This window comes from Orbicella faveolata, unplaced genomic scaffold (assembly GCF_042242905.1).
Source record: "Orbicella faveolata isolate gen_17 unplaced genomic scaffold, um_ofav_v1 contig_47, whole genome shotgun sequence".
Lineage (NCBI taxonomy): Eukaryota > Metazoa > Cnidaria > Anthozoa > Scleractinia > Merulinidae > Orbicella > Orbicella faveolata.
Genome location: NW_028301577.1, coordinates 13,847,824 through 13,870,000, shown reverse-complemented (window position 1 = coordinate 13,870,000; position 22,177 = coordinate 13,847,824). Strand labels below are relative to the sequence as shown.

The window sequence follows — 22,177 nt, the reverse complement described above, 5'->3', positions numbered from 1 at the left end:
CTCCCTTCTTTACAGCTTCTTCTAGTTTCCTGCCTGCTGCATTACTCTCAGCTTCCAACTTGTGTAAGCTTGCTGCCTGAGTTGCCCATAATTTCATTAAAAAGGTCAAAGAGAATGAAAATAAATCCTGAATAGGATAAATCCTTTTAAAATGAGAGCTGACTGTTGAATTTTCATAGCAATGTCTACAGCAGAAGAAGTGAAAGGAAATATATTTCTGACATGCTTATTTTACAAACAAGTTTGCAAGATGACAAGTCAAGACAACTAAAGGGTTTTTACAGGTTTGATATCTCTTTAAAGCATAACTATTTGTCCCAAACGTTATTTTTCAATCGAATGCTTTATTACCCTGAAATCGAGATATTAAAGTTCCGAGTAGAGCCACACCCATCCAAGTTGGTTGAGTGTCAACAAGATAAGGCTAACTGAGGCTCCTCTATGATTGTGACATCACTTTGGGAACCACAAATCTTGCTGAAAATATTTTTCTCCTGAAGCTTTGTGGGAATGTTGTACCCTGGAAACATAATTTTGAGATCTTAAAAAAAAAAAGAAAAATTGGGGATCTTATGAAAACCACAACAAGAATTGGAACTAGAATGTCAAAAAGCAAACTGAAAACAATGTGAGATAACCAATAATTCTGAAGAATTTTAGACCACAATGGCTAATATTTCTGTATTTTTATTTGGAAGTGAATGCATTCTTCATGTGCTTTTCCTGAAGTGACGTCATTAGACATTGATTTCCAAGCACTCAGTTGGCTTGGAAAAGGGGAAAAGGTCCCAGAATTGTAAAGATGTCCTGGGGACTAATACATATGCAATTACAGATATACAAAATGTAAAAGCCCTGTAGGTGATATAGAAATGCTTACTAAATTAGGCACATGTCTGCTTCCTTAAATTAAAAATGTTCATTTCTGAGTTACAAAAATGATGACCATGCTGTCTTGAATGTTATGAATGGAGGTTACATCTAAAAAGGTGAGTCAAGATTAAGATGAAAGGAGGGCAAGGGGTTACAATATACAAATCTTACTTGAAGCTCCGGTGAGCATTCTTCACTTGGAAGTGACTCGATTAGGAAATCAATATCCTTGGCAGTTCTTGCGATGAGAGTAGCAAACAAAGCAGCATGTCCTTAAAAAAGAAATTGAATTGTCACTTTTCACGATTACAGTGCCTACCAGTGAATATTCTATCAGGCTATGTTTCAGTACAACAAGGACCACATACATATAGTAAGAGCTACAAATGTACAATACATGAACATATAAGAATCTACAGTACTGTATTTAGCTATAACAATTGCAAACAAATTTATAAAACCAATTTGAGGCTGTGACAACATAAAGGAAACATGAAACAGCACAATAATCAGCAGCCTTAGCTGACCTCCTTTATGTCTTTAATTCATAGTTCTGGTGTAAAGAGAAAAATCGGTTGTGATAAAAGAAACTGTTTATCTTCCTAAATTCCCAATGCTTTGAAGGTGCCGAACTTGAAAGGATGTCTTGAGCATTGATCTTGTAAGGTGATTATAATGTCCAGCAATAATCTGTGTTCCTCAACCAATCAGAATGCCAGACTCTTATATTCTAATTTACCTATGTAAATTGTTCTTATCTATACACAACATTAAGTTAAAATACATGTAATTAACAAACCTTCTTGGGTAACATCACCACCATCTGCAAAAGTAGTCCAAATAAAAATGACATTAAAAAGGTGGGCAAGTTAAATTAAAGTTACAACGTTTGATAAAGAAAATAATAAGTAAAGTATCATGTGCCAGCTTAGAAGATAAAGGGTAAATTAAAATGCATTCAATGCCAAAAATTAACTTTGTTTCTTTTGATTTTGTTTGCAGAAATTAAACCCTTGTATTAGTCACAGATATAATAATAAATATAATAAAGGCTTGGCTAAATCTATATACTCAACTCTCATTATAGTGGACGTGCTTGGGGATGTCGCGTAATGCCCGTAATAGCGAGAGTCCATAATAGTGGGGTGTGAGATAAAAAGTGCCCTTAACACGCAATAAATAACATAATAGACAATGTCTGTGAAGCAAGGACCATTGCGCAGACAAAAAAAGAATCAATGTGAAAATAAACATGTGCAAAGTACTTGGTGTCCACTTTATCAAGAGTGAAAACAATGAAATTGCCATTTTGGTACCACAAAAGTGTCCGTAATAGCAAGAGTCATTTCCAGTCAAACCTCTATATAATAATAATAAAGCTCGGTATTTTCCAGATGTGATTTGCTTGACTTAGGTCCCCTCTATAGACTACAATTTGTTTTGCAGTGCAGTTGATATGTCATGCCCACTCCCATGCATTCATAAATGTTTTGATAGAAAAAAGTATTCAAATTTGCCTTCGAACTTCATGGTAATTTTAACTTTTACAGGTAATATTTATGCAAAAAAATAATTCGTAAAACTACTTTTGCATAAGGTGTTCTAATCAGGAAGCTGCAAGTACAAATATCTTTAATTGCGTGGTAATTTATTGTATAAAGAAACACCATGGTACTTGCAACTGATTCCAATTGGCTATAATCCCTGATGCTCAGCTAAGATATTTTTTGCTGGCAACTAGATATAGATCATTTTCAGGTGACGTCATCATTTTCTAAAATTGAAAACTAAAGAGTCATTAAAGTTTTTATCCCCATCAGGCATAAGGAGGGGTAAATTTATATCTGTTTACAATGTTACAGCTCAATAGTGTGCTTTGTTTGAAAACTAGTGTATTTTGAATTTCAGAGTTACAGCCGTGCGTGACACAAAGCTACGATCTTACTTGTTGAAAAATATATACCTGTCTCATGATTTTTAGCTTTTTTAGAAGTTAGATCATTAGGAAAAGTGCTTATGTAAATGTTTGTTTGTGCAGTACAGATAATCAGTCGCCTAGATAGCCAAAGTAAGTTCCAGATGTTTACACTATTTTCTGGCTGCCATATTGGTGCACCACAGAGGTGCACCAACATGGCGTTTCCATACTGGGCTCTGTAAATTTCTGTGAAACATTGTGACAAATATCTGCAGTCTGGGAAAACACATAAACCTAAAACTTGGAGAAGTGTCTTTCGCTATCTATTTGACTTTATCCACTAAATGATTTTCGATTTATTTTTTTATTGCGTGACAGTGAAAACGATCTATAGACAGTACTTGCATTGGTTTCCCTAGGTGCAGGCCTTCTCTAGTAGATCTTGGCTTCCAAGGAATTTCAACCTCGGCTGAATGCAGACTGAATTATTTGTTACACTGGAACTAGTTAAATGTAGCCAAATTAAACTGATGGAGCAGCTATTTTCACAGGAAAACTCCTAGCCAGGGCAAAAAAAAATCAGGTGAGCAAAGCGAGCCAAGCACGGTTTTTTCTCCTCCCCAAACTGCTCTTAGCTTGCTCTGTTTGCCTATTATTTTTTCACCCTATAATCCATTTGTGAGTCTGGTCACTGACTACCACAGTTGAGAGGTCCAGGTTCAACACCTGGCTGGGGTTGATGACTTGTATTCTCGGGCAAGAAACTTTACTCTCACAGTGACCCCCTCAACCAGGTGTATGGCAAATGGGCAGAACAAAGTCAATAGTTGGGATAACCCTGCAATGCACTAGCATCCCAGCCAGGGAGGAAAAGAATTCACCTAGTGAATTCAACCTCATGTGATGGAAACTGGAGATAATCACCAACCTGATGAGCCACTAAGCTCAAACACAGACTTAACCCTTCCTACCTATTATTGCTACTATTTTTCTTATTATTACGGTACAATCACCATCAATATTTAAGAAATAGAAAACATTTCTGTGTTCCTATTGAGTTTCAGTATAAATCTACTAGTATTCTATCACAAATGCCATTTGCTGATTGGTCACACTACTCACTATCTATTCTGTTATAGAGAGTGAGTAGCCTAGTGTTATGCACTTGCTAACGAACTGACAGCCACTTCTTCGTGCTTTCAAAGTGTCTGTGAAGAGGATTTAAATAAAATTTTGAACGACTAATAGATTTATACTACAACAATTAGATTATTCACTCTCGCTTTCTATGGATCATAGTTGACTCAGGCTGTGCCCTCCTCAACTATCACATGATAGAAATCTCAAGCTCATAATCTAATTGTTTAAGAGAAACATGAGGGGAAATTTAAGAGATGAAGGAATTATGATCATTAATAAGGCCAAAGGCTGAAGGTAATGTAACAAGCAACACTGGGGACCCCTTAAATTAATTGGCTCTGCTAATTAATTAATTAATTAATTAACAGAGCCTCATTTTTGCCATGACAAATAGGCTTTTAAGCCTTGGTCAAACAGTGCATGATAGTCGATGATAGTTGATGATGGTCAGTGAAAATTCAGGGAGAATCGTTTAACTATCATCGACTATCATGCATCATCTGGCATCAAACTGCTGGCCAAACAATGCATGATAGTCGATGATAGTTACATGATTCTCCCCGACCTTTCACTGACTGTCATCAACTATCATCGACTATCATGCGCCATTTGACCAAGGCTTCATAGGAGCTAGGTCGTGGTATTTTAGATGATTTGGTTTATAGTTGGTTATTATGAGCTCTGAAATTTAAATTGACAGACCTGCAACAACAATTAAAATAAAATGTCAGTTCCTTGATCAAATACAATGAACATAAACAGATTTATGGATCATCAGTGACAAACACATTACTCCAGATTATTGGAAATGGAAAAATAAACTCAACAATACTTACCTTGACTTCGGTGATCGCTGAACCAGTCGGCTAATTGCTGATCCATCTCAGCATACTTCGGTTGGAAGCGTCCCATAGATGCACACTTTGCTGTCATCTGCAGCTCAACCTCAACTTGAAGTTGAGGTCATACGAATGACGGCAAGAGCTTGGCATATTTACGATTGAGATTTGACTGTTTACAATGAGAACGTATCAGTAAGTTTTGCAACTGTGTTTATGTTCGGCTTGTTGATGTTTTTATAATACAAACTCGGATCGTTGAATATTTATTAGAATCTTTATAAAAAAACGAAATATGTTTCCTGAGCAGGAAAGCTGAAATTAATGTGTATGCGTTGTTGTTTACACTCAAGTTTATCATTAGAGGTGCGAACTTTTAGCTTTTGTTTTCGTGTATATCGTTAAATGTGTGACTTTTTCTCTTTTGTTCACGTTTACAGAGAGTTTGCGTGCTAATTGTGCCAAGAGAATAAAAATTTATCTTTATGAACTCTTCATTTCTTGGTGCGTCTTATAACCAAGTATTTTCACATAATTTTCAGTTTGGGAACTTTGCATGATTAAGTTGCCAAGTTTGGGGTGCGTCTTATAGCCGAGTGCGCCTACAAAAACTACGGTAGGTGGTCTTTCATTGGCAAAATCACAGCCACATAACAAACCATGACAAACAAGAATGATTTTCAAGCATCATAATTATATGGCACTTCCATAAAAATTGAGGTAAACTTGAATAATGTTGGGCCTACATTTCTCAAGTTCTCCTTAATGCAGTCTGATTAGCCCATCCTTGCCTGTTTCTGGTTTTTCTCTGTTTCTTTTGAATAATTTCCTCTACGGTTTTAAGCCATTATTGTGAATTTTGTTTTTAGCAAAATCTCACATGCACTCCATCACAATTCATAAACATAAACTTAAAATTCGTTTCTAGTAATATGACTTACTTTTGTCAAAGCCAGAGAAAATTTTTTCTGGTGGAGCTGTTTGCTGAAGTATTCCAACACTGTTACAAAACTGATCTGCAAGCTACAAGACACCAGTGAGCAACATTCCATTTTCTTTCAAATAAATGATAAATACCCCATCCATATTGCAATAGCTACAAGCGAAAGTTTACAAAAATGTAAATACAAACCTGATTTAAAGCGTCTTGCAACTGTGTGATCCTGTCCGCCATATTTCCTCAGCGACCACGCAATAAGCCCTGCAGTTCCGTTGGTCCACCCCTAATTAGGTATATATCACAACACGTGCCAGTGTTCTTTCTCTGGCTAGTTTGTCCGAAGAAGACAAAGGTAACCGATTTGGTGAAAACGAATTTCTTGGGCGTGCACATCGTTTCGTGTCTAAGCTGACTTAAAAAGTGAGTAGAATAATAATTAATGTGTACTTAATAAAGTCAACTACCTAGATCTATGAAGAACACCACCAAGCGCGAACAGTTTTAACCATCGACCATTTTGAACTACGAGCTTAACTATCACTCTGTGGTTGTATTTCGCATATTACTACAGGCTCAATAAATTCTGTCAATTTATCATTAAGTAGAATGCCAGGATGAATCCTCGTTGTGGACTGAGACTCTGCATCTTGCCAACCAATTGACTGAATTGAGTGGTCACATGGTATAGGGTGAAATACTAACCCCCAAAATCTTCTCGTTGTAGCTATTTTCGTTAATTTCTTATGAATTTTCAACGTTCGTAGAATTGGCCTTTCCCATGTACACGACCGAGGACTAGCAGAGAATGGAACGAATTGGCTTCTGATGTCATTTCGGGAATAACAGTGTTTTGCTTCTTAGGCCCGGTTCATAAGTCGCATTTCTGCCATGTCGAATTCAATTCAACGAATTAAATTCGACAGAAATTCGACGTCTGAATCGGCTGCCGCATTTCTGCCGCACGTTCGACTGGTCTTGTCGCATTATCCGACAGAAATGCGACACCGATTCAGACGTCGAATTTCTGCCGTCTCGAATCTAATGCATACATTATGTTAATGTATTGAGCATGCGTAAATGTTTTCCCGCCAAAGAAAAAGAAGAAACTTGGCCGTTCTCGACCCGATGCAACCTGAACATATTGCAACACATACTGCTCCGTTGTCAGCCTTCCCCCTCTCCTTCCATTGGCGGACAATTTTTAGAAAAATTAAAGTCCTTCGTTGCTCAATAGTTTCGTCCGCCATATTGAATACTCTACGTTTAAAACATTTTCCGCTGGCCGACATACCCGACAGTATAAATTCTGAATTAAGTGCGACACAAGTGCGACGTATGAATCCACAGTCGCATTTCTGCCGCACTTAATTGAATTGAATTCGACACGGCAGAAATGCGACGTATGAACTGGGCCTTAGAAGAATACATTAGTATTGTCAGACAATACCTATTATCGGACAGCTGAGGAAAAGACCCTGACGTTTGGAAGAAAACCTCGTCAAGCCAAATCCAGCTTATTCCTTTGATAGCAGCTCTCGTCTTGAGTCTAGCGATCAATTTTTATCCAGATCCGTTTAGGGTTTCCTGAGGAAAAAACTCATGATTCGCATTTTACGAAGAAAATGGCGTCTGGTTTACACTTGAAAATTCTTTCTGCGTGGAAAAAAAACTAGAAAAAATGACTCAAAACTTGAGAGTGAAACCTTCGATCTTCAGTGGTCTGAAAATCAGTCGCCATGTTGTATCTCACAAGCCTTCTGAGCTTATGTTTTGACTGTTAACTGCTGTCGAGTCGAACTGCGTTAACTGGGCTGCAAATACCTGATGTCCGACAGCCACCGAAATCCCATACAAACTCAAGTAAACACGGCCGTTTGGACTGACAAATTAACGATCAGGCGCACGTTTCTTTTAAGCCTTGAAATGGAACACTTACGGTGAAAACATTTCCGTAAACTAACAAGCAAACACTTACCACTTCGTCAGATGAGCTGTTGAGCATTTTGTTGTTATTTTTAGCATAAATAGGCCACTCGCTAGACAAGTGTTTAGGCATTTAGAATTGATTTGATGTCCAACAACTGGACTTTTAAGCCAACTTAAATTACATAAAGTAGCTTATCAATATCCTAAACTTAAGCTGGAAGAAGAAGTGAAATAAGAGTGCTTTGTATTCGGTAGAAATATGTGATGAAACTAAAGTGTCCGACCATAGGTACCAATACCTTATGCAAAGATGCGATAGTGCAAGTCAAAATTGTTGCAGAATGCAAGAAAGATTTGTTGTTGAAGGCTGTAGCAATACGGGAAGCTTAGGATATAGAGTATTCCTCTATCTTGATGACACTGGACCTGAGGCAAGAAAAACCCTACTGTAAAAATCTAGAGATTTTCATGGCCTGTAGTTTCTTCTCTAACTTCTAGTGGAAAGCTCAACATTGTTAAGGTACTGCATAAGACACAAATTTGGGATTGGACCATTGTGAACTCAGCAAACAATTCCCCACAGGGCTTGAAATAATTTTCTGGCTGGTGCCAGTCAAGTTTTCTGGTCAAATCTATTTGTGCTCAGACAAGAAACAAATTTTATCTGGACAAATGTCTAAATATGAAGCAAGTACATTTAGTGAGCTTTTGCTGTGGAGCAGCTCATATTCAGTGCAAAAAGTACGCAATACACAACACAACCACAATGTTCAGTAAAATTGACATAATTACACTATTGCTTCCTGTTGCTTCTACTATTCAATTATTTTTTGAAGTTGCGACGTGCTTTACATGTAATGGCTGTTATTTTGGAAGTTGGGACGTGCTTTACATGTAAAGGCTGTTGTCATGGTGGAGAGGTGGTCGTTATAGAGGGGGTAAAATAAGAGAAAATGTATGGACTGTCGGCTGGGATAAAAAAGTTGCAGTGGCTGTTGTAGAGAGGTTGCTCATTGGAGAAAATTCAACTGTATTAGCATACACATGCCAGTAGATAAGCTACTCTGGAAGACCCATCTTTCATTTGCTTTCCTTTTTTTTTTCGCAAACACGAATAATGTACAGCTTCCAGGTGATCTGGTGACGTCATTGCATGAGACCGGAGAGAAAATTTTATTGCCGTATCCCATAAGGCAGCCTGCGCGTAGTCGTGAGTTTGGATTTGAATGATGGCGGTCACTGCCAGTGTGTTGATGCTTTTCAGAATTATTTTGTCTTGTCTTATACCGCGCTTCGAACTCAGAATTGTGCTGTAAATATGAGAAGTGTTGATTTGGACAGTTGGGAAGTCTCTTTCAACAGTGAATCTTTTCTACACTTGGATGGAAGCGATTTGAGTACTTTAATCACACAACATGCAGCGCTGGCCGCATCGCATTGTAAGCTTGAAAATCACTTGGTGTCTTACTTCAATTTGCTTTAAATAGTGTACTTTCTATATAGTATTAAAGGTACTGTATTCCATCGACCTCTAGTTTGCTTGTATTTCATCATTCATTTTATTATTATTGTATGTCGGCCACAGCACTAGTTCGGTCGACCATTCGATCAAACGCTCTCCAACTCAGTAAAGAAAAAAATTTAATAATCTGAATGGCACATGCCAAGAATTGCTAGAAAAGATTGGCCTGACCTTTAATGAATTTGGAAAGGTAGTTGTGAGCTATGTTGACATTGAGAATTACATTACACTATTTCTAAGTCAGTCAGGTGTACAGAGTGCAGTTACAACACCAAACAACAGCATCATGATGGTTTCGCATGGCTGAAATGGTCACGCCATTTCACAGGGGAGAAAAGTGTCAGAGTGAAAATCATTGAGCCTTATAATTTACTGAGCACAGTGTAACAGTTGCCCTTTGGTTGGGAAATGATGACTATGACACTGTCCAAAAATGCGCAGGGGCAGTTTATGAACAGCTTACACAACTTCAAACGATCAAACATGCACTAACCCATTGACGACTGAATAAAATTGCCCGCGACCCACCCCTGATTCCCTGGCATTTTTTGCAAGTATTTCGCGAGCGAAAGCACAAAAATAAACCATATGCGCAGTAACCATAGACACAAGATCAGGTTTCAAGACATCGTTTATTTAAAGTTCAATAAATGAAGGGTTGAAATTAAGAAATGTTAACAAAAAGAACTCAACCTCATCTACAACTGGTGAGAAAACAAGAAATTATATAATTTCTTTACAGCACGACAAAATGTCCCACAGAGGCAGAGAAAATTACCTTTGCGAAAATGAGTTAATTATTGACTTTGGAGGACAAAAAATGAAACCAAATACAACTGAATTTCATTCTTGTAACGGCCAACATTTGAGAAAACAACGAAAAATAAAAGCGAAGAACTCTTGTAAAATCAATCTGAAAACAAGAAGTCGAGAAATTTATTCCCCACGCGTCGAAATATGACGGCGCTGCAAAAGAAAGATGAAAGTCGTAAATCAAAAATGGCCAAGTCGCACTAGAGGACAAAACTGTTTTCTTATGTGAAAAATCTGTCATCACAATGAAAAACCAAGTGCGACCAGTTTGTTCCCCAAAGGACAAAATTTGGTCGCGGACGGACAAACTTCAAAGATGCCGTCGACTACCTCTGGGGCAGGCCAAATTGAGACAAATCTTGGAAAACAAAAGCGAGGTTGTTTTGATTCGGAAATGATTTGACAGGTGGAATATGAATATGAATATGCCATCAAAATGTATGGATCAATGGAAAGAAGGTTCAACCACCTTATGTGGGAGAGAACATGTCATGTGCCCATGCAGAAGTCCCACAAGCCAACTCACTGACTTTGTTGGTCTAGATAATCGTGTACTGAACTTTTCTTAGTTTAAAAATCTTTAAGAATACTTGGTAGTAAAGTTATAACTCCACTCACAACCAAAGCATGATGAGAAAAAAAGCCTTCCGACTGAAAACTGCCATGTTTATCCTCAGAGCGCTATCGATGTGTCGATGGACTACATGCCGAAGGTCAGGACAAGCTCTACTAGGCGAGCAAAGAATTCTGTGCAGCTTTAAAAATAATTTCTCCTTGAAGATGACGGTCAGATCACCTGGTTAATTTAGAACTAGCTCTGAGTCAAAGTTTCCTTTGAAGTGTAATCAATCGGACAAAATGCCTGGTCATCCAACAATTTGACTGGACAAAACCAATTTTAGACTGGACATTGTTCATTGACCAGCCATATTTCAAGCCCTGCCCCCGAGTCCCAGACCAAAGTAATGGAGACTCTAGGTGAGAAAATTGTACAGGAAATTAAATGGATCGTGTTTTTTTGTAGTCGAAATAGAGAAACAAATAGTAAACAAAAGCTACATCCTAGAACGAGGCGATTAAGATTGTTGAGGCTTTGAACTGGTGAACTGGTGAACTAGCTATGTATTTGTGGATTTTTAAACGAAAAAATTGGGAGGGTAGTGTCACTTTAATCTTATCTAATCTAATCTTAATCAGGACTTGTTAGGTCGTGATAAACCAGCCAACTTTAACATAATATTCAATGGTGATAATGACAAATTTATAGAGCAATAAGTGGCTTGCATGCAGCGGTATTTACAAAAGCATGATCCATTAATTTACAAATTATGACTTAATGGGTGATTCCAGAAAATATCCATACCTATACCATGGGCAGCTTTTTGGAATTCCGAAGGCAGGAGGGGGGGTCCTTTGATCTGGAAATCCAAAGGCATGGGGTAATTATGATTGGAATTCTGAGGGCATGGGGGGTTTTCTAGAGGGGACAGGCAAGAGTTGGATAGCACAAACAAACTGACGACACTGCTGACTACTGTGGAAAACAAGATAAAAGACAAGCATTGATCAATCACCCATGTGTTCATGCTCATTTACAGAAGAAAAGTGATAAAATCTGGGTTGTACTTTGGGCTCCAGAGGCCTTAAAGTTACTGAATTTCTTGTCAGAAAGTCGTTTGCAATGAATGCTGGCCTGCTGGCTAACCTGCTACATTTGTTTACAATGCACCAGTGATACATATTCATAAAGAAACCACTTAAAAGGTATCTGAAGAAGTGAATATTGCTCGTAACTGCAAAGGTAAATTAGGGAAGGTGTGCCTAACATTCTATTTTCCATAGTAATTTACACATAAAACAACTGAAATTTTTATTCCCTCACTAGTTTAATCAAAAACTCGTTTCAAAATTGCGACTCAAGAGGAGGACGTTTCAGTCACTTGTGTGCTCATTGGTTAATTTTTATTGTCAATAAGCGGACAGACACATGAATTTATAATTTATGTGATACGTTAATGAGCAAGAGCGGACAATTTGACAATTTGTTATCATAAAAAACAAAGTGATGTCCGTTTTTAATGTGTCTGTCCTGTTATTGACAACGAATTTCATCATAACATTGAGAAAGTAGTCTGCGGATCCACTTGGACAGACGCGTGAAAAACTGACGTCAATTTGTTAAACTGAACATTTCTAAGTCATTTCCTCCCAGACCACAGCACCCACACAACGCTGAATTAGGGTTAAGTTACTAATAAAGCACTATTTTCAGATGCGTTACGTGGCCGCTTACCTACTTGCCACCCTGGGAGGGAACAAAAGCCCAAGTGCATCAGACATCACGGATATTCTCTCAAGTGTTGGTATTGATGTGGACCCGGAACGCCTTGATGTTGTTATTAACGAGCTGAGCGGGAAAGATATTGATGAGGTGGGTCTATGGTTAAGGTCTTGTAAATGTAAGTTGCAGCTACTTGATGTAGGTTTCAATTATTTCTTTAGACTGTTCACAGCCCTCTATTTTCTCATACTTTCATTCAATTGTTGAATGCGTGGAGTAAAAATCATGAGAGAACTGGTTGCCAGTGCAACACAGGAGACTTGACAGGTTAGGGGGTGGGGACAGAGAAAATAGTGTTTCAGCCAGAAAATTTTTCTTGAGGGCCAAAGTGGCCCCTGAAGACCTTTTTTAGGGGCCTTTTTTTTAGGAAAGGGGCCAATAAATTGGAAGCTACAAAAGGAAAAATGTGTCAGGGTACCAAGGAAAATAAAGCAGTTTATCAGGATCTAGGATAAAATTTAATAGTGAGTGCTTTTTGAAGTGTTTCTACTCAATAAATTTCTTTTGAATCAGATACTAGTATGATCCGTGCATTACAAGAGAACAGTTCTTAGGCACACATGACATAGTCAATGATCAAGGGTTTGCAATGCATTATAGGGCGATTTCAAACTTGGAAGTTTTCCGATGTGAGATAATCAATACAACAGAGCAAAAGGATGGATTGACTTCTTTTCTTATATTGAATGTTTTAGAAGCAAAGATCTTTCAATATGATTGTCTAGAAGGACATAATGTGTGACAAAATAACCGGATTGATCATGAACACAGAGAAATGTAGTCGCCATTATGGTGACTAAACCAGAATTTTTGCCGAATTTTGGTCGCCAAGGATGAAATGTTAGTTATATTGGTGACTGTATCGGTCGCAATTTCAAGCACTGGGATGGCTTTTGAAATACTACGCCTGGTTAAGCCTGTAGTCTTGTAAAAGGAAATTGGCCCTTTCTTCGTTTTTCTGGGGGCCATATCTGATTGCAACCCGGGATTCCCGCAATGGCACGCTCTGGCCGAAACACTGAAATAGAGGGGTTGTCATAAACGATTTACCTTTGTTGAGTTTTTGCCTCGAACCATGAATTACCCGGTAACTATTGTCTCCATTTAATTTTAATTTAAAGATCAATTGCCTTCTATTGGTTCATGGATTATATCATTATTGTGATCAACAGTATTATATAGAAGGAATCTCCATCATGACATTTTGCCGTGCTTTGTGAAAGCCATGTCCGACCAAAATATAAGTTTTCTGAAGATGATTTACTGTTGCCATGTAAGATTGCTTATAGCCTTTTTTTTAATGGAAAATGTTGATTTACACAGTCAAGCTGAAATACATGAAATGACTTCACACTGTTACTGTGTCAATTTTATATCAGCTTCTATTTAACAAATTGAATGTGATTTAGCATGGTCTGTACTCTTATCAACAACGAGTATGCGTCATCACGGTGGTCAAAATGTTGTGGACTCACGAGGTGCAGCTGAGTGAGTCCGCAACAAATTTTGACCACTGTGATAATGCCTACTCATTGTCAATAAGAGTACAGACTACGCTAAACCACATTTGATTTGTTTTTTACCACAATATCAAAGATATCAAAAGAAATCTTTGTCAAGATTTGTTGACAATTGAAAACACCAACTCAGACTTGAAAGTGCACTCGCTGCACTATGCAAATGAGCTACTTGTACGCATCAGACTTTCCTTTCAAAAACTTTTGCAAACTCGCTCAACATGCAGAAACAATAAGAAAAATGTTTGGGAAAAGAGTAATGACACGTACTCGTTCTCGATAACAGTACAGACCACGCTAAACCACATTTCCAATTGTTTTTTACCACAATATTAACGTTAAAGAGAATGGTTTTTTTTTTGATAGTGCGAGCTGAAAGAGGCATTGCGCGACAGATTGACGTGAGCAGTATGGTATGGACTCTTATCAACAATGGCAAATTAGCCAATCAGATTGCGAGATTAGCAGCAGTTGTTGTAAAAAATGGTACTTCCATTAGCTTTGAAAAGTTTTAGAACAAATCAAGACGGGCTTTGAAATGTTGATATGATACTACGACAGGCATTAGGAGAAAAGAAAAAAGTTACTTTTGGTCGTGGAAAACTCGGAAAGGTTATGGAAAAGGTTGTGGAAGGTCACGGAATTTTGAAAGCTTAAAAGAGTAGGAACCTGCCATAAATAATGAACTGTCCCTAAGTTTTCATTGAAATGGTGATCAATTCCTTATTATTACTGGTATTTGTTTTTCACATCTCGTTTTGCTAATGAATTTATCAAGGGTTTTTATTCACCTTAAACATGTTTAATAGTCAAAGCATTATTTAACAGATCAAGGCTGTTGTCTAAGGAAATTTTTAAGGAGCCCAAGCCACTTTTTTAGGAGCCCAGAATAAATTTGCCGTGGTCAATCCAGGGTGGGGGGGGGGGGGTTGGCGAGACTGGGGAAGACAGGGGGGTTGTGGAGTGAATTTGGAAATTTAGGGGAGGGGTCCGGAGGCAGAGATTTTCCATGAGACGCTAATATGGTCTATTTTATCAATCAAATTTCTGAAATAAAGAGTTCAGCAAAGTGATCAGGCTATGACTGAGAAAGAATACTATTTGTGGTCAAATAGATTCAATAATTTGTGTATCCTTGCAAGTGCTGCAGTTTTTTTTACAAAAATTTATATTGCCTCTTTCGTTTTTGAGTTAAGCTATTCTAAACAAAATATGAAATGCAAGCTGCAAATGAAAACAATTATAAATGAAATAGGCATTTGGGGTGTTTGAATTTGGCCTCACTGAAATGTGCTTCTTTCCTTCCCCAAGCTTCAGGGACATAAGTATAAGCAAAAGGTGCTTTCTTTAGGCAGCATTACCGCATTATATTGGCTGCTTCTTTGGAGAAAATATATTCCTGTATATTGGCCGAGCTACGACAATTCGTTTGATAATTTGAAACCCTGGTATGCAAAAAGAATTGCAAAGATGTTTTCTTTTTGCTGGCTTGTAGCTACTTGAATATTTCAACTTTTAAGTCATAAATATCCTTTCAGAAACTACAGAAATTCATTCAGTACAGCTAAGTGGAGTTTTCCAAAGTATCGGACAAAAAAAAAGCCCAAGAATTTATCCTTATTCAATTGTAAATATAATGTCAGCAGCAGCATCACTCCAATTCCAAACATAGGCACGCAAGGCGTGCAAGAGTTATTTTTTTGTGTGAAGTGTTGGAGATAGAAGCATTCATGGTACAGTAATGATTTGGTTAATTTGACAAGTTGTTTTGGTTGTGATGTTACATCGGTCATGGTAAGATAGCTAAATAGTAAGCCATAAAATGTTTGACTGAACAAACTACAGTTATCTGACATGTCTCCAGATTAATGGAAATACCATCTTATTTTCTTACAGGCAATTTGATTCTTTCTTTGATACAACCTGCACTGTGATTGGTGTGACACGCGCACATGCATAACTCCCTCACTCACTGATCACATAACCCTTCCAACCCCCAAGAGGAATTTTTGCTCAAAAATACTCAAGTTAATTTAGAGACTTTTTCGCATTATATACGAATCGTAAGTTTACCTTTTTACACATCACAACACAACACAGCACAACACAACACAACTTCACCGAAAATAGAAAGAAAGAGGAAAAAAACCTCTGACACGTTGAAAGTCTGATTTAATTAAATTGCACTTTAACTTGGTGCCGTGCAGTCTTCAAAGAACATTTGAACAGTTTTCATACTTTCTACCTTTAAAAATATTGGACTGAAATGAATGTTATCAAATAAAACTATTAAACTGCTACTGCAGAGACATAAAAACCGTCCAGAAACAAAAGCTTTTTTTGTTTAATATCCTGGAAACAATAGCTGACAACTTGTTAGCTGTAATTGAATTTACTCCCATATAAAAAACAAAAGTGTTAAGTTACCATTTGTTACTAAAGATAGCAAACATCTCGTGGGAAAGAGTGGTGACAATTCGTCCGCTCTAATTGAATTTACTCCCTTGTGAAAAACAAGAGTGTCAAATTACACTTTGTAACTAAAAAACAAAAATATCTCATTATATTTGCATGCAACAAGAACAAAACAATCGTTACCCGCACTTACTATTGTAAACGTTAGAACTGTTACAAATCTAAAGTCTCGTCCCCTCTAAAACTTGTCCTAAGAACTAGACGCGACGATTCGTGACCTCTAATTGAATTTACTCCTTGTGAAAAACAAAAGTATCGAGTTACCTTTGTAACTAAAAATAAAAATATCTCGTTGCATTTGCATACTACTTACTCACGAACTGTTTCAAACCTCAAGGCTCATCTCGTTCATTTAACTAAAATCCTCAGCCTAACCCACAGAAAATGTCGAAGTAAACCCAATATATGAATAGTTCCTCCTCTTTTATAGAAGAATAAATATGGCCATTCTGAACTCTATCGGGATCAAATCTTCTCACATACCATTTACCTTTACAACAGGAAATTTGATTGGTGTGAAATACATACATCTCTCACTCACTCACCCATTGACCCGTCCATAACATACCCGACGCACCGTCTAAGAGGTATTTTTTTTTACAAAAAAATAACTCAAAAATATTTGTTATCAGAGTAATTATTTTACTCGGGGGGGGGGGGGGGTACTTTAAGAATTTCTCGGTAGGCATGTGCCACTGGGACCCTGGAACCCTTAGCCTATACTAGAGCTAGTTCAGCTGAAGTTTGCTACCCTATACTAGAGTAACCAGTATTAAAACCACCGATTTTCGTCTGAATCCCGATTTTTGACAGTTAATGATATCCAGTAGTGTTTTATGGTAGTCATCTATCGACGATGTTGAGGCTGAGTTACAAAAATTTAAACTTGCTGATTTCATTTTTTTATATTTTTAATTGACAATTCCTGGTTTCGTTAGTTTAGATAAAATCTTCAACCAACTGGTCAGTTTTGTGAAAAATGATACCCTATTTTAGACCCAAACGCTCTGATTTATATACCCTATGCTAGAGTAAACTGCTTGAAAACCATACCCTTCACAGCGGCACATACCTATATAGCCCATATATGGCGGTACCCCCACTCCCTCTGCCCGTGTTATTTTGCAACTGGAATCAGTAGGGCATCAACAGAGACAATCCATTGGCATACATGACGTGCATGTATTCAATACTGAGCTTGCAATGCATTGTAGGGCGATTTTCAAATAATATTATCACTGTTTTCAGTTGTTTTGTGAGCGGAGAGAGACTTTGTTGACGTGTTTTGGCCCATATTTCTCGTGTTAAAAGCAAAACAGGACCAGAGTAGCTGTTGTTTTCCGTTTAATTTATTATGTGAATGATTTTGGCCGATTTCATCGGACAGATTAGATGGGATGAAAACTCCATGTTTAGGTGCCCACTCGGGCTCCTTGAACAAAACTTTAGTCGCCCGCACTCGTAACTTAGGCGCCTCAGGCGACCAGGTGCCCGTTAGGCAGCAGCCTTGCAGATCATAAAACTTTATGAACTTTTTTTCTAGGTGATTGCTGCAGGAAAGTCCAAGTTGGCATCTGTTCCCACAGGTGGTGCTGTGATGGCAGGGGGTGCAGGAGCCAGTGCTCCAGCAGCAGCTGCGGGAGGAGAGGCAGAGGAGGAAAAGAAAGAAGAAAAGAAAGAAGAGGAAGAAGAGGAATCTGATGATGATATGGGATTTGGCTTGTTTGACTGAAAAACTGTAAAGCCAAAAATAAAACTTTTGTGTCATCTCCATTATTTTCGTCCTTGTTTAAACTCCAGAAAAATGGGAAAAAACTAGTAAGATAATCTCGGAAAGTGTAGAGTGCTATGTACAGCACTGACACGTAATAGTCTCCCACCCCTGCTCATTCCTGAGGCAACAACTGCACTTTTGACACGGACATCGGTACTTAATACTTTTGCTTTTCTCATAGATGATGTAAGCAAAATTGGCCTATGAAGTCGTAAGATTAACTCATATCGTACACTCGCAGACAGGGTGATTTAAAGGGTAAACAGTGTTCGTACAGGTCCTGAAATTTTATTGTGGCATTTTCCAGGGCTGGAAAGTCCTGGAAGGTTACTGGTCCTGGAAAGTTGTGAACAACTGAAGAATAATTAACCCTTTCACTCCCAGTAGTGACTAATTAGTAATTTCTCACAACTTAAAATTCTCAAGCAGACGGTTGATAAGAACAAAGAGAAATATGGTTTGATTTTACACCAAATTCTCAGAATTAACAGTATGAGAAATCTATGGCAGACAGTAAGGAGAATTGACATTGAGATCTTAGGAGTGAAAGGGTTCATGTGAATTTTGAGAGTCGAAAAATCAATCTGAGTTCTGGAAAAGTCCTGGAAAAAAGGTCCTCTAGTTTTCTCATTTCCTTCCACTTTGAACGCCTGTCACGCAGGCTACTTGTTAGCTGAAAAGTTGTAAGCAGATCTAAATTGAAGGTAATTCCTCTGAAATAAAAGTGGCAATAGATTTTTGTTCAAACTTTGTACACTGAATATTTATCTTATGATAACTTCAATTTTGAAATAAAAAAGGGGGGTGCCCATGCTCATTAAGGAGCAGTGAGGAAGAACACGCATTAAACTACAGTCAATACACTGTGTCGGACACAAATAAACGTTTTAAGTTTGATTCAGACAGAAAGCTAAATCCTTGGTTAAAAATTTGAACCAAATTTCTTGACGTGGTTACCGACTGCCAAATAGGAAAGACCACCGTGTATCTGCTATTTTTCTTATTTATTCAATTTTCAGCAATAGAAATTAGATCAGTCTTTTCTCACGCAAAGCTTATGATTAGTTGATTACAATGGGTGGAAAAAAAATTTGGGTGCCCCTGCCCGTTGGTGAGCTAGAGCCATTTTTCAACTGACAGAGCTCAATATCAAGGCAAATCCGTCATGTTTTCAATGTGTGCGTGCACGAGCGCGCTTATGACGCCATAACTTATGCGCGGTAAGGATGCGCAATGCAAATGTGAGGAATGACCTTAACAACCCTTACGCCTGAGGAGACTTCGGTGGCTCTTTAGTTTTGGATTTAACAATTTGATGACGTCACGTGACAGCACTCCATAGGCCTCAATAGGGATGATCGTAGCGATCGGAGGGGACGGAAGGGAACGCCTGCAAGCATGCATCGTTTTCTTCGGTTTTTGCCGCGTGTTCACGTGACCAAAGACACGGGGGTAAAGTGTGAATCGGACATTCCTGTGTAACCATTCTATGCGTTCCTAATGTAAGATTCCTGTGAAGGGCGGTAGTTAGATAACAGTGGTCCCTCTTTCGCTTTGTCCGTCAAGCAAGACCGTTGACAAACCACGAGGGAAAATGGCCACTTGAACTCCTGGGGGCGAGACTAAACGCGCGCGCATGCTTCTCGTCCCCAGGAGTTCGCGCGGCCACATTCTCGTCCCCAGTGCTACTCGTCTTAAAATGTCGTTTCTCCGACCACGTGACCAAAAGAAACGGAGGCTCTGGGGACGAGAATGGCGCGGCCATTTTCTTATCGCGGTTTTCGGTATATAATTCATGGTAGGCTACCATATAGTCTCCCAGCCATATGGCCATCCAGATATCCCATAATAATGCTAACCAATGAAGGCCTGCAGGCCCTTGTATACCCCTGTACACCCTTGTAAACCCCTGTATACCCATACAAACCCTTGCAAACCTCTGTATACCCTTGTATACCCTTGTAAACCCTTATATACCCCTGTACACCCTTTTAAACCCCTTTATACCATTGTATACCCCGGTACACCCTTGTAAGCCCCTGTATGCTCTTGCATACCCTTGCATACCCTTGTATACCCTTGTAAACCCTTGTATACCCCTATACAATCATGTAAACCCCCGTATACCGTTATATACCCTTGTATACCATTGTAAACCCTTGTCTACCCCTGTATACCCTTATATAACCATGTAAACCCCTTTATACCCCTGTATACCCATGTAGACCCTTGTATACCCTTGTATACCTTGGTAAACCCCTGTATCCCTTGCATACCCTTGTAAACCTCTCTATACTCCTGTAAACCCTTGTAAACTATTGTAAACCCCTGTACACCCTTGTATACCTATGTAAACCTTTGTATATCCCTGTAAACCCTTGTATACCCCGGTAAACCCTTGTACACCCTTGAAAACCCCTGTAAGCCCTTGTATTCTCCAGTAAACCCTTGTATGCCCTTGTATAGTTATGCAAACCCCGGTAAACCCTGGTATACTGTTCGCCTAAAAAACGCAAAAACATTGCGTATGAAACCCAACTAATTTATTTAAGGCAGCGTGGCTGAGTGGTTAGGGCGCCGGACTTGAAATCCAGACAAAGGTTTACAAGGGTTAATAAGGGTTTATAAGGGTATACAAGGGTTTACAGGGGTATACAAGGGATTACATAAGTATGCAAGGGTTTACAAAGGTATACAACGGATTACAAGCGATTTCAAGGGTATACAAGGGTTTACAGGGGTATACAAGGGATTACAAAGGTATACAAGGGTTTACAGGGGTATACATGGGATTACAAAGGTATACAAGGGATTGCAAGGGATTACAAGGGTTTTCAAGGGTATACAAGGGTTTACAAAGGTATACAAAGGATCCCAAGGAATTACAAGGGTTTACAAGGGTATATACAAGGGTTCACAAGGGTATACAGGGGTTTACAGTGGTATACAAGGGCTTACAGGGGTATACAGGGGATTACAAGGGTTTAGAGGGGTATACAAGGGATTACAAGGGATTGCAAGGGTTTACATGGGTATAGCAGGGATTACAACGGAAAACAAGGGTTTACAAGGGTATACAGGGGTTTACAAGGGATTACAAGGGTTTACAAGGGTATACAGCGGTTTACTAGGGTATATGAGGGTTTACAAGGGTATACGAGGGTTTACAAGGGTATACAGGGGTTTACAAGGGTATGCAAGGGTTTGCAAGGGTATTCAAGGGCTTACATGGATAAATGGACTCACACGGGTGTTATAGGCATTATTATGGAATAGCTGGGAGACTAAATGGTGGCCTACTATGAATTATATGCCCCGTTTTCTTTCGCGTCACGCACGACGGACTAAGCAAAAGAGAGTCTACTGGTAGTCTAAGATAGATATGGTTCAGGCAACTTGTGGGTTAATTCGCTTTGTGTATTTTAGTATTTTATACGCTATATATACGCTACGCTTTTCTAATATTGAGAAACTAGAAATTAATGTTTTGTTTTGAGTAAGACATCGCTTTGCTGGTTCAATTCGTATTAGAAAATGTGAAAGCAGCTGTATACGTCAACCGGGTTTTCTCGATATTTCCCGTGTAATGAAAACTATAACAAAATCTTCACACGTGATTGGTTATCGGTAGTCCCGTCTGAGCACTAATAGGACAGTTTACGGGTCATGCCAGGAACTGTTCATGCTTGTAACCCCTCCTCTGGTGTAAAACGGCTAAAATTAAGCGTTCCCTAACGTACGTAGACGTGTTTTCTTTCCAAAACCCTTTACGCTCTCTCATAAGCCTAAAAAGACTGCTACGAGGATTAAGCGTTCTCAGGATGTCCCACCGGCTATATTACTAAACCACCCAATGATCTACAAAATAATTATAACTCTAGCACTAATTGCTTTGGTTAAGAAGACTTTTTTCAGTCATAAAATTCAGCCACGTGCAGTGTTTAACGTTAACGTTGAATAAAAATTAGGGATCCTTTGAAAGCTTGTTTGAACACAAGCTAACCCAACGAAATGGAACTGTTGTGGATTCGTGAGCGGAGTTTTCATATAATGCGCACTTTCCCAGAGTAATTAGGCAAACTGGAATAAATAACAAAAA

The 22,177-nt window shown here is 38.5% G+C and overlaps 2 protein-coding genes across 4 annotated transcripts in view; one reads left to right on the top strand and one right to left on the bottom strand.

Moving 5' to 3' along the window:
- LOC110054264 (mediator of RNA polymerase II transcription subunit 21-like) overlaps positions 1–6,012 on the bottom strand; it is a 9,075-nt gene extending 3,063 nt beyond the window's left edge. Inside the window, exons 1-5 of one of the 3 annotated variants that reach the window (XM_020760632.2) lie at positions 5,903–6,012; positions 5,712–5,793; positions 1,673–1,696; positions 1,045–1,145; positions 1–76 (exon numbers count right to left, since the gene is read on the bottom strand). In XM_020760632.2, the coding sequence (XP_020616291.1) occupies positions 1–76; positions 1,045–1,145; positions 1,673–1,696; positions 5,712–5,793; positions 5,903–5,944 (325 nt within the window). In that variant the 5' untranslated portion in view covers positions 5,945–6,012. Of the gene's footprint in view, positions 521–1,044; positions 1,146–1,672; positions 1,697–4,767; positions 4,931–5,711; positions 5,794–5,902 lie in introns of those variants that run through there. The other 2 variants (XM_089280568.1, XM_089280567.1) reach the window with 2 other exon arrangements.
- LOC110054265 (large ribosomal subunit protein P2-like) lies at positions 5,990–18,077 on the top strand. The gene is made up of 3 exons (XM_020760633.2): positions 5,990–6,130; positions 12,244–12,402; positions 17,848–18,077. Exons 2-3 carry the CDS (start codon positions 12,244–12,246, stop codon positions 18,034–18,036), a joined length of 348 nt encoding a protein of 115 aa, XP_020616292.1. The 5' UTR covers positions 5,990–6,130; the 3' UTR covers positions 18,037–18,077.
- Positions 18,078–22,177: the final 4,100 nt, after the last annotated feature.

What these genes read in the sequence shown, in the direction of transcription:
- LOC110054265 (XM_020760633.2), top strand. Translation starts at nt 12,244, where the DNA reads ATGCGTTACGTGGCCGCTTACCTACTTGCCACCCTGGGAGGGAACAAA. An exon ending in GCGGGAAAGATATTGATGAG is followed by an intron (nt 12,403 to 17,847) that starts GTGGGTCTATGG and finishes CTTTTTTTCTAG; the next exon opens with GTGATTGCTGCAGGAAAGTC.